This window comes from Pan paniscus, chromosome 17 (genome assembly GCF_029289425.2).
Source record: "Pan paniscus chromosome 17, NHGRI_mPanPan1-v2.0_pri, whole genome shotgun sequence".
Classification (NCBI taxonomy): Eukaryota; Metazoa; Chordata; class Mammalia; order Primates; family Hominidae; genus Pan; species Pan paniscus.
In genome coordinates this window covers 63,407,641-63,420,338 of record NC_073266.2, presented here as the reverse complement: position 1 = coordinate 63,420,338, position 12,698 = coordinate 63,407,641, and the positions used below count along the sequence as shown (strand labels likewise).

At 40.9% G+C, this 12,698-nt stretch overlaps 1 protein-coding gene across 3 annotated transcripts in view; it reads left to right on the top strand.

Annotated features, from left to right (window-relative positions):
* Positions 1-12,135, top strand: part of PSTPIP2 (proline-serine-threonine phosphatase interacting protein 2) — a 100,631-nt gene extending 88,496 nt beyond the window's left edge. For 2 of the 3 annotated variants that reach the window (XM_008955630.4, XM_003830197.4), the window contains exons 10-15: positions 2,023-2,121; positions 3,529-3,625; positions 3,748-3,829; positions 4,975-5,009; positions 6,964-7,021; positions 10,221-12,135. In XM_008955630.4, coding sequence (XP_008953878.3) covers positions 2,023-2,121; positions 3,529-3,625; positions 3,748-3,829; positions 4,975-5,009; positions 6,964-7,013 — 363 coding nt within the window. In that variant the 3' untranslated portion in view covers positions 7,014-7,021; positions 10,221-12,135. The remainder of the gene's footprint in view (positions 1-2,022; positions 2,122-3,528; positions 3,626-3,747; positions 3,830-4,974; positions 5,010-6,963; positions 7,022-10,220) is intronic. The other variant, XM_034943607.3, reaches the window with a different exon arrangement.
* Positions 12,136-12,698: the final 563 nt, after the last annotated feature.

Below are 12,698 nucleotides of genomic sequence, written 5' to 3'. Positions count from 1 at the left end.
CAAGTCCATGTTGTCCTGACTGCCCCAGCCTGCAGCATCTGGGATTTGCTTCCCTGCAGCTGCTGTCTTGGAGGGCACCAGAATCCCTTGGCATGAGGGCCAGTGGGCCTTTGCAGTTTCTAATCTTATTTGATCTCTCTTTGCCATCTGATACTGTAGGTTATTATGCTTCTCCTAAAACACTGTTTTCTGCTTTACTACTGTAACTCCACACTCTTAGGGGAAAGCCTAGAATGAGGCCATTTTTTAATAAGGTTTAAAAACATGTAAAGCAATATCATGTACATATACAGATACATATATAGTGTAAAAACCTGCATAAAGGCCAGGTGCGGTGGCTCACGCCTATAATCCCAGCACTTTCAGAGGCTGACGCGGGTGGATTGCTTGAGCCCAGGAGTTCAAGACCAGCCTGGGCAACACAGCGAAATTTTGTCTCTACAAAGAAATATAAAAATTAGCCGGGCATGGTGGTAGAGGCTACTTGGGAACCTGAGGCGGGAGAATTGCTTGAGCCCACGAGTTTGAGGCTGCAGTGAGCCATGAGCGCACCACTGCTCTCCAGCCTGGGTGACAAAGTGAGACCCTGTCTCAAAACAAAACAAAATAAAACCCCCCAAAACCAGACAACAAAACAACCCCTTCCCCATAAAAAACAAAACAAAACAAAACAAACCCTGCATAGGAATGATACAATTCAGGATAATGGCTATCTGGGGAAGGAGGAAGGTGATAGAAACGGGGTAAATCACACAGGGGCTTTTACAGAATCTGAAAAAATATGGCTGAAGTTTTTGACAAAGCTAGGTAGTTGGTATATAGGTATTTATTATACTGCTTTCTGATTCTATGTGAAATATTCCATAACAACAATAATGTAATATTATTAAATTATTATACTATGTTATATAGATATAAAAATATTTAGAGGTGAAATAATGCATTTGCTTCAAAATACTCCAGAGAGTAGGGTAATTGGTAGAGGTATAGATAAAACAGAATCGGTTGTGAGTTGATAAATGTTTAAGCTGGTGATGAGTACATAGGGATTCATCATACTATCTGTACCTCTCTACTCTTGTATATGTTGGAAGTTTTGTTTTATTTTATAACAAGTTTTAAAATGTAGCAAATTTTAAAAGGCATTCAAAATTTTTTGGTTTTGAATAAAACCTGTAGTATGAGATATGAAATTGAATCAGAAAATGTGGGGGTAGAGCCCAGCAATCTCTATGCTAATAAACCTTCCAAGTGATTCTGATGTGAATTCAAGTATGAGAACCACTTATAGCTATACCTGTCCCCATCCTTTTCTCCTCATAGAGTGGAAAAGGGGCTGTGGTATATAAAAGCTATGGTATGTAAAATTCATTCATGTTAAAAATAGCGATGGTATTCAATATTTTAAAAATACACTGATGTATCACATCCACTGTTGAATAGAATACCATCTGCTTCATAGAACAGCTTGATTTTTTTAAAGGTGATATTTGTTTATATCCAAAATACTGTATCTCAGGCAATGACTTTTATTTTAACCCTTTTTTTAAGGAAAAACAATTAAACATACACAAAGACAGAAGACAAGTACACGGCCTCCCATGTACTCATCAATCAGCATCAACAATTATGACCATCTTGCCAGTCAAACTCATTCATTCCAGGGTGGGAGGGGCAGCATTTTGAATCTGAGGCTCTGGCAGGCTGCTCAGGTGGAGATGATGTTAGATAGTTGGAAATGTCGGTAGGAACTCAGTTAGAACATTGGTATCTGGGATCATCATTACTTTTTACCCTCAGAACTATTTCCAAGCCTGTTTGTGTTACTATGATATTAGGATTTGTTTGCATTCTTTGTGATATGAGTTTATGAGCTTCCTCAGTGGTGGGGGAGAAGTATTCTAAATTGGACAGTAAGTTTACAGATAACTGAAGGTTGACACTGTTTCTTAAGTCACAGCCAGCCAAAATGAATGGTCCTTTTCCTTGCATATCTATGTACACGTAGCTATTTTTCTGTAGGCATTTGAGGCTCAAGAATGTGAACGAATAAACTTCTTCCGGAATGCATTGTGGTTACATGTGAATCAGCTGTCACAACAATGTGTCACCAGTGATGAAGTAAGTCAGAGGCATCCACTGAGGATTGTCGTGTGCATGTTGGATACATTAGAGTAGAAGGAACTATAGATATTGATTGGTTCACTTTGCCCTTGGTGAAGTAAGGTGACTTGCCTAAGGCCATACAGTGAGTTGATAGAAGGATGCAGATAACATGTAACCTGACTCCTGGCTCATTTGCCACCATGATTTTCTCATTAAGAGATTCATGGCTGGGAGTGGTGGTTCACTCCTGTAATCTCAGAACTTTGGGAGGCTGAGACGGGTGGATCACCCGAGGTCAGGAGTTTGAGACCAGCCTGGCCAACATGGTGAAACTCCGTCTCTACTAAAAATGCAAAAATTAGCTGGGCATGGTGGTGCACCCCTGTAATCCCAGCTACTCAGGGGGCTGAGGTGGGAGAATTGCTTGAACCCAGGAGGCAGAGGCTGCAGTGAGCCAAGATCGTGCCACTGCACTCCAGCCTCGGCGACACAGTGAGACTCCATCTCAAAAAAAGAAAAAAAAATTCAGCCAAGGCTTTTGTCCTGCCACAAAGATACATTTTCTGTCATCTTTAAAAAATTAATAGTAAATGTAGGCTGGGCACGGTGGCTTACACCTGTAATCCCAGCACTTTGGGAGGCCAAGGCAGGCAGATTGCCTGTGGTCAGGAGTTCGAGACCAGTCTGGCCAACATGGTGAAACCCCGTCTCTACTAAAAATGCAAAAAAAATTAGCCAGACGTGGTGGCATGCGCTTGTAATCCCAGCTACTTGGGAGGCTGAGGCAGGGGAATTGCTTCAGCCAGGGAGGTGGAGGTTGCAGTGAGCCGAGATTGCACCACTGCACTGCACTGCAGCCTGGGTGACAGAGTGAGACTCTGTCTAAAAAATAATAATAAAATTAAAAATTAAAAATTAATAGCAGATGTGCATCAGAGAAAAGCTCCAATATGAATCTGGGACTTTGGAATGTGTTCTTTTTTTTTGAAAACAAGAAAATTTGGAAGAGTCAGCTCTCTATCAAACCCATGTTTTTTTGTTTTTTTGTTTTTTTTTTTTGAGACGGAGTCTCGCACTGTCGCCTGGGGTTGGAGTGCAGTGGTGCGATCTTGGCTCACTGCAATCTCCACCTCCTGGGTTCAAGTGATTCTCCTGCCTCAGCCTCCCAGGTAGCTGGGATTACAGGCGCCTGCCACCATGCCTGGCTAATTTTTTGTATTTTAAACAGAGATGGGGTTTCACTATGTTGGCCAGGCTGGTCTCGAACTCCTGACCTTGTGATCCGCCCACCTCAACCTTCCAAAATGCTGGGATTACAGACATGAGCCACTGCGCCCTGCCTCAAACCCATGTTTTTAAGGAGCTGTGTCACAATGATCTCAACATACCTCTACCTATTAATTGACCTTCTTTTTTTATTAGATGTACGAACAAGTCCGAAAGAGTTTAGAAATGTGCAGCATTCAGAGGGACATTGAATACTTTGTGAATCAACGCAAAACTGGACAGATTCCACCAGGTGAATGGGGCGGTGGGGTGGGGAGTGTTATTTACACAATTCTATTAGCCTTTCTTGTTAGATGTCATTAAGGATGAAAGACGCCTGCCTCTTCATGTCCTGTTTCTTGGTTACTTTCCTAGCACCCATCATGTATGAGAATTTCTACTCCTCCCAGAAGAATGCAGTCCCAGCAGGAAAGGCTACAGGGCCTAACTTGGCAAGGTAATAACCAACTGCCTTTCATATGAAGAAAAATACTTTTAGCAAACATTATTATCATGAATGTTCTAAGACATGTTAGAATTGGAACATATCTACTACTGCATCTGCTTAATAAGGCTGCTTGCTTTTTGGAAATAGTATTTTTAGGACAAATATTAAGTGGATTTTAATAGTCATAGTTCAGGGAGGAGTATATCATGCTTGAACTTGATCATTGTTATTCATGGATGAATCCTATACTTTTCTTATAGTCCGTAGAAATCCTATACTTTTCTTACAGCCAGTCAGCAAACTATGGCCCCTGAGAGTTAAATCCATTTTTATAGGGCCTGTGAGTTAAGAATAGTCTTTACATTTTTAAATGGCTGGAAAAAAGTCAAGACAATACTGTTTTGTGACATGTGAGAATTATTTGAATTTCAAATTTCAGTGTTCCTCTATCAAGTTTTATGGGCACACAAGCACCCTCACTCACTGAGGTTTTGTCTATGGCTGCTTTGCCACTAGAGTTGAGTAGAGTTGCAAGAGAGACGGGAGGTGGCCAGCAAAGTCTAAATCATTTACTACTTGGCCCTTTACTCAAAAAGTTCGCTGCCGTTCATGTAAAGGATCCTGCGGGAAGAGAAACTTCTGTTTGACATAGTCAGCTTGCAGTCTAAGCTTTTGAATTTTCACTCCAGTTTTAGTAAGGATGGGGAGTGCCTGGGAAGGATTGCATGATCATTATCAATATTTAAGCGTGTCAGGCACTGTTCAAAACAGTTAGTGTGAATTACCTGATTTAATCCCCACAATGAGGTGGGAGCTGTTTATACTTCCTATTTTACTTATGAGGATGCGGATGTTCAAGGCACTCAGGAAGTCTTTCCCACCCAGCTAAGATTTTAATCCTGCCAGTCCGGGTTGTGGGGATAAAGCTCTGTGCTCCTAATCACTATGCATGCTGCCTCTTGCCATAGTACGACGTCTGCAACTTAGATTTCCGTAGGTCAGTGCTACAGATCATTTGCTTTAGGTGAGCTTTCTTGACCCTCCAGTGCAGAAACCAGATCTGATTAGAGTACAATAGGCTTGTAGCAAGAAGTAAAAAAATTATAAAAATAACAAGAACTTATCTAAAATACTTTGGTTTTCATTTCTTACAGGAGAGGACCCCTCCCAATTCCTAAAAGCTCACCAGGTATGCCACTAAAAAAGGTCTTTTGAAATTCTTATATTGCAAGGCAGGCAGATCACTTGAGGTCAGGAGTTTGAGACCAGCCTGGTCAACATGGTGAAACCCTGTCTCCACTAAAAATACAAAAATTAGCTGGGTATGGTGGTGTGTGCCTGTAATCCCAGCTACTCAGGAGGCTGAGCCACAAGAATTGTTTGAACCTGGGAGGTGGAGGATGCAGTGAGCCAAGATTGCACCACTGCACTCCAGCCTGGTGACAGAGTCAAACTGTGTCAAAAAACAAACAAACCAACCAAAAAACCCCAAAAAACCCACGAAATTCTTATATTGGGTTTTCTTTAAAATTAAATAGCTAGAACTTTGAAATAAAGGGAATGAAAGGATTAAATAGAATCAAATTCCCAAGAGAATGAGCCTATATTAGAATCTTACTATAATACTACTTGTCACAGAGTGGAATATGATAATTGGTGGTCTATTTTATAGCTTATCCGAGATAATTCAGTTACTGAAATACCAAAAGAAACTTATTGCAAGCAGATTTTACCTAAAAGATTATTTCAACTTGGACTGTGAGAACAGCAGAACTGAGATATAGTTCCCCTTGGATTACATAGAAATACAATTTATAGAAGGCATCGATGTCAAGAAACATGTCCCTTAATGTTATCTTTAATGAGACCTTTCACTAATCACAGTAGTCTTTTTCTTTCTTTGAACGCCTATGATATCTCTGGGAGAAGTACACATCTTAGCACTTCTTATTAGTTGTATGGGATGTGAGGGCAGTCTGGCTGCAACATTTGTCAGCCCATTGATTGCTAGGGTTGATTCGGTGCATCCGGCTGGCTAGGCGGGTGTCCCCTTCCTCCCTCACCAGTCCATGTGCATCCCTCCCGAAGCTACGTGCTCAAAGAGGATGACCATTTCTGATAGAGGAGGGCCAGTCTTTGGTCAAGAGTATATGAGTAGCTGCATTCCCCTGCAACTACTCCAAACAAGCTCTCGTTAGTTGTATGCCTTGAATAATAAGAAGATCCCAAGGTCAGGTACAACTTTGTCTTCTGTATTACAACAGCTGACACAGTTCTGAGTACATAGTAGGTGTTCAACATATATTTATTATTTGAGTAAAGAAAAGATATACCTACCCATGTTCAAGAGAATGAGCGTACTAGTCTGTTTACATGCTGCTGATAAAGACATACCCAAGACAGGGAAGAAAAAGAGGCTTAATTGGACTTACAGTTCCACTTGGCTGGGGAAGCCTCAGAATCATGGTGGGAGGTGAAAGGCACTTCTTACATGGTGGTGGCAAGAGAAAATGAAGAAGATGCAAAAGCGGAAACCACTGATAAAACCATCAGATCTCGTGAGACTTATTCACTACCAGGACAACATTGTTGGGGAAACTGCCCCCATGATTCAAATTATCTCCCACTGGGTCCTTCCCACAACGGTGGAAATTATGGGAGATACAATTCAAGATGAGATTTGGGTGGGGACACAGAGCCAAAACCTATCAATAAGGGAGGAGGACAGTTTATGCTGCACTTAACAGTTCACTAAAAATTTAGTGATGGAAAAAAAACTGTAGTGGCTGAAATTATATCTTTGAACAATATGAAGATTTAAGGTATTTTATTTCTTGTTGTTTTAGAATTACCACTTGGTAATGTAGGATGCTATTTCTGTCCATTTTTAAAGATGATTTTACTGTGGGTACTGTACCTGAGCATGGATGAAAAAGGGCAAAGAAGTCAGAATAGTGATTTCCAGAATGTCCTCTGGTTTGGAGTCATGACTACCATTTATAGTTTTTGTTGGCAGATCTATTTTCTCTTTACAAAAGGATGGACACCAGAATCTGTAAGTGAAATGCCCTGGCTTGAAAAGGGTGAGATCTTATTATGAAAAATTGATGTTACTGTTGTTTTCTGTGTTCTGCCTTTTGCAGATGATCCCGATTACTCTTTGGTTGATGACTACAGTTTGCTCTATCAGTAAAATCAATGGTAAGAACCTTTATTTTTCACATAATTGAGTCATGTGTAGACTGGTAATTGTGCTATTGAAGCCTTTGAACCTTCTTTATAACACTACCACAAACTAGCAAGGCCTTGCATGAGGCAGGTACACTGGCCAGCATGCTGTCCCTTCAGGACACCTCTGTGGATCCCACAGCTGGAAGCAGACTGGAGACCCCTCCATACCTATTTGAATGAGGTTATTTTTCCTTCATTGATTATTCCACAGTAACTCTTTATCTGCTTTTTTTTTTTTTTTTTTCCCGAAGCAGAGTCTCGCTGTGTCACCCAGGCTGGAGTGCAGTGGTGCGATCTCAGCTCACTGCAATCTCCACATCCTGGGTTCAAGTGATCTTTCCACCTCAGCCTCTTGAGTATCTAGGATTACAGGCATGCACCACCACACCCAGCTAATATTTTTTGTATTTTCAGTAGAAACAGGGCTTCACCATGTTGGCCAGGCTGGTGTTGAACTCCTGACCTGAAGTGATCTGCCCGCCTCAGCCTCCCAAAGTGCTGGGATTACAGGCATGAGCCACCATGCCCAGCCCTCTTTATCTGCTTTTATTAAGCTCTTTTATAGTTATTACACACCTGGATTTAAGGCAGTGCTTATCAACAAAACACACATCATCCTCACTGTTAAAGTAATTTAGATTTTAGCTTACTCTCTCACCATCTAAAAGAGGAAAAGTCAAATAAAAAGAAGTGCAAATGATATCACACTCACTATACACACAAGGTCATCATGGAGGTCATCCTGCAGATTATTATTGCTCTGAATAAGCAAACCATGAGGATTCTTAGACGAGGACTGAACACTGCTAAGCCAACTGCAGCTGCAAAGATATACTGCATGGTGACTTTTTCTTAGGCACTCAGGTGTTTGGAACATTCTCCAAGTCAAAATCATTCTTCACAGATGTGAAGAAATGCCTCAGAAGCCAAAGTAGCGATACTGAAAAAAACTCTTCATAAAGTATCATTCTTTTACCCCAGTGGGCTTATCTTGGGGTAAAAGAATTATATAGGTACACACGAGCAAAGAAAAGGTCTGAAGAGATATATTCCTAAATAGGTAATATTTTTCCTTCCTGTTTTTGAATTTGTCTGCAATGAAAATGTGTTACTACTTTGACTAAAAACTGTTTTAAAGGGTTGATCCACTTACATATTCCTGATCTCAGTGTGGACTGAGCTACACTTCTGAACTACACGTCTTCGCATTTCTTGTTAGTTGAATGCCCTGGATAACAGTATCAGAAGACCAAGTGGCAGGCAGTGGGTGGGTGGGATGCCAGAAGTCAACAGAGAAAGGCAACAGCCTCTCTCTCACCCTTCCTGGTTTGGTGTTGGTTACATATACTGTCGTTTATGAACCTAAACAGATTTTAACAGTGCTCCAGGGTGATTTTCTATAGCGTTCTATACCACCAAAGTGAGCACATCAAACATTGTTTGTCTCCGGTCCTCTAAAAACACCTACTTTGTGACTTATAGCCAACTGGCTATCTAGGACAGATGCCAACTTGTCCTAATTACATAAAAATAATCAGCTAATGACCGGGCACAGTGGCTCACGCCTGTAATCCCAGCACTTTGGGAGGCTGAGGCAGGTGGATCACTTGAGACCAGCCTAGTTAACATGGTGAAACCCCATCTCTACTAAAACAAACAAACAAAAAATACAAAAAAGTAGCCAGGCATGGTGGCAGGCACCTGTAGCCCCAGCTACTTAGGACCCTGAGGCAGGAGAATCACTTGAACCCAGGAGGTGGAGGTTGTAGTGAGCTGAGATTGCGCCACTGCACTCCAGCCTGGGCGACAGAGCAAGACTCAGTCAAAGGAAAGAATCAGCTGGTTTCTATTATATTTAAACATAAGTCCTTAAATTGCTTAATATAATTGCTTAATATATTTAATATTTAAGCAACTTTGCTATAAAATATATGGAACTTGAAGACATAAAGTACCCTGTTCTTTAACTATATATAATTTAGGACCTACAAATCTACAAATAAGTGCTAGTCTTTACAATCAGTCATCATTTCTTCTTCATTTCATAAGCCTCCCTCTTTCTCATGGAAAGGGGCAAGGCCCTAGTTAGAGGCAGAGTGGAAACCTGGTAAATCAATGACTTGGAATTCAGATGTGGCACCTGCTCTCTGGAGCACTGTGTAGATGATGGGCAGGTCACTGGCAGTCCTAAGTGTTTCTTTTTATTTTTTACCTTTTTCTTTTCTGTTCTTACTTGTTTGGGTAAAGAATATATTCTAGTAGCTTAATAGTACCACTTGACCCAACAACCGTAGTTCCTCAGAGTCTAAGATTGTGATGTTTGAATGCAAGATGCTAGTGCCAACACATGTACTTGAGTTATATCATTTCACTGGAGTTCACTGGAATCTGTGCCAGTTCAATGAGTTGGGGTTCAACATATACTGAATTTCAGAAAATTTTAAAGAAGGAAGTCTAATTTAGTGAATAACTTACTAAGCAACTTATCACAACAATTAAAATAGTTTGAATGAACTTTTGGAAAATAAATTTAAACAGGGTCCCGGTACGGTGGCTCATGCCTGTAATTCTAGCACTTTGGGAGGCCAAGGCGGGCGGATCACCTGAGGTCAGGAGTTTGAGACCAGCCTGGCCAACATGGTGAAACCCTATCTCTACTAAAAATACAAAAACTAGCCAGGCACAGTGGCGGGTGCCTATAATCCCAGCTACTTGGGAGGCTGAGGCAGGAGAATCACTTGAACTTGGGAGGCGGGGGTTGCAGTGAGCTGAGATTGCGCCACTGCACTGCAGCCTGGGTAACACAGCAAGACTCTGTCTCAAAAAAAAAAAAAAAAAATTTAAACAGGAAGAGTGAGGAATTTGTGATTTGTTTTGTAGTTGTTGATTTTAGCTGCTATTCCTGTTGTTAATTCTAACATGTTTAGGTAAAGATAGATTGAAAATTTCAAATTTGAAATATGTATAAAAATGTAAATGTATGTATTATTTACCATAAAGCAATGCTGTTATCGTCACATTCCGTTTCTCATTGCTTGGAATACCCATTCCTCACCATTTGTTTTCCTTGGCCTGCACCCTTATTCTTGTTGAATATACTCTCAAGGTAGGAGAGATTATTGACAAGCACCTTTCATTCAGAGGAAATTTCTTTGTTATTTTCTTTCAGGAACCAGAGCTTTTTCCGGCTAGTGCTTCTGTGATATGGAAAGGGCACCCAGAGCAGCAGGACCTATAGCCACGTTATGTCAGCAATGAAGACTTTGAAGTGAACCCTTGCTATAATTTTTTAGAGATTTAAAATTTATGGTAGACATTTAGGACAACATAAGCAAGTAGAGTTCTGCAGTTTTTTGAAGTTTACAAATTGCCCCATTCTGAAGAATTATTCTTTCCCAGTTACTCAGGTTATGAATGAATTAGGTTTTCAACATGGGAAGCATGAAATCCACTTCTGGATTTGGAGCATCCACTTGAGGAGCAGAGGTGGCAGCAGAGGATTCTGAGCCACCAACTGCAGTAGTGGCTCCTTTGGCTTTGGGCAGCCTGGCTGTGGAGTTTCCACGGCGACACACAGCCTCAGTGGTGCAAGATTTAAAATTACCTTCCTTTTTGGCTGGAAGACTTAGAAGCCCCCTGATCATACTTTCTCATTTTACAGATGAGGAAATAAAGCCTACAAGTGTGAAATTAATTTCCTTACAGTTTTCCTAGCTGATCAGGGACAGAACCAGAACTAGAGCCTGAGCCCAACCCACATCACTATTCTTCTAACCCTTCCTGAAGTTGTGATGCTCATGCTGAAATTTAAGATGCCAAATATTTTTGCCAGCACTTTTTCAGTTGGGAGAATCACCAGGGTTTAAATGTCAGATTTATTTTTATGTGGATCCCTGTGTATGCTGAACTACAGAGCATGATGTTTAATCTAATTTAAGGAGCCACTGATTGTAAAACATGCCATTATTTTATGTTGCACTAAGAAGGTGGGGTCGAGGAGTTGCCAATAAACTTGGGACAGACCATTGATGGCCAAGCCCATTTGAATTTAAGATGCTAAAGTATGAAAAAAAATACATCCTAGAATCAATGAAATACCATATTTTGATTCCATTCCTCAAGATCATTTTAGAGTTATAAAACCAGTCCTCAATTTTGGGTCTTCACAGAGAACCTTCCCCTTGCTAGACCCCAGAATTTTAAATGCATCCGTTTTACACTTTCACAAATATTTGGGTTTTCCTTTTTCACTCACAAACAGCAGGGAGGTCATGTACTTTTTGTACAACATCTGTGCACTATGAGAAAATGGTACCTTTTAGTTATTGACAAGTTAAAATAGCACTCTCAGTTTTTCAGTATTACAGAGAGCAAATAGTTTCCTCTCCTGCTCTGTGCAGTAGCTTTTCCAGAACTATGGACAAATTGATCAGAAGAAGATTGATTATTTCCTCATCTTTTTTTCTTTTTTTTGAGACAGAGTCTCTCTCTGTCCCCCAGGCTGAAGTGCAGTGGCATGATCTCAGCTCACTGCAACCTCTGCCTCCCGGGTTCAAGTGATTCTCCTGCCTCAGCCTCCTGAGTAGCTGGGATTACAGGCACCCACCACCACACCTGGCTAATTTTTTGTATTTTTAGTAGAGACAGGGTTTTACCATGTTGGTCAGGCTGGTCTCAAACTCCTGACCTCAGGTGATCCACCTGCCTCGGCCTCCCAAAGTGCTGGGATTACAGGCGTGAGCCACTGCGCCCGGCCTATTTCCCCACCTTTCGTGTAAGGTGCTACTGAACATGACAGCTTCTTGTCATGACAGGAAACTTGCATCAGTTGGATATCCTTTTGAGAAACTGAATTTTGCAAAGGGCCAAATTTCCCCAAACTGAACGGGCTCAGGAAATGTTCCTTTACACTCAGAACATTCTATTTTTAAGTATATTATTTATTGTTGGCAGTTCCTCAGGGATTTCCCTTTTCTCTGTATTGGTCAGTGTAGTTGATGTAAAACCGTTTTGTGGATGGAAAATATTTTTATTTTATTGCTCTTTTAGTTTGGTAGGTTAAATAAAGGTTCTTGGTAATTTGGGATTTGTTTCGTATTTTTGTGTTGACCATATCACTCTTCCAAGCTTTATTTGATCCCTTGCCACATTTGTGATTGTTAGGCTTCAAAAAGACAAACCGCTGGTCAGGGAAGCCAAATGGAGATGGTGCCGAACTACTTTGTACTAATCCTTCAGAGGTCAATTGCAGTGTTACTTCCTCTGCGAGACACCATCTCTGCCTTCAGACTAGGTTGGATCCAACTACTGTATCTCTCCTCCCCCTCCATTTTCCTTGTTATGATATGACTCACTCTTGAAATTAATTGTTCAAAGCCTGTCTTCCTTTTTAGACTGGAACCCCAAATGGTAGCAGGGCCATTGTCTATTCTTTTTCCTGCTGTATCTCCAGCACCTGGCACATAGTAGAGACTATGAAAGAATTAGTGGCCCATAAGAAAACATAGCTAGAGAAACAACCACTTGAAAGAGAAATAAGGAGTGCAAAGTGAGTGAAGCCAAACGAGTACATGTGTTAAATTTAGTAAATGTGAGCTATTCTATAGACTGTTGGTATATTAATTTGGGTTCCATCAGAAGCAGACCC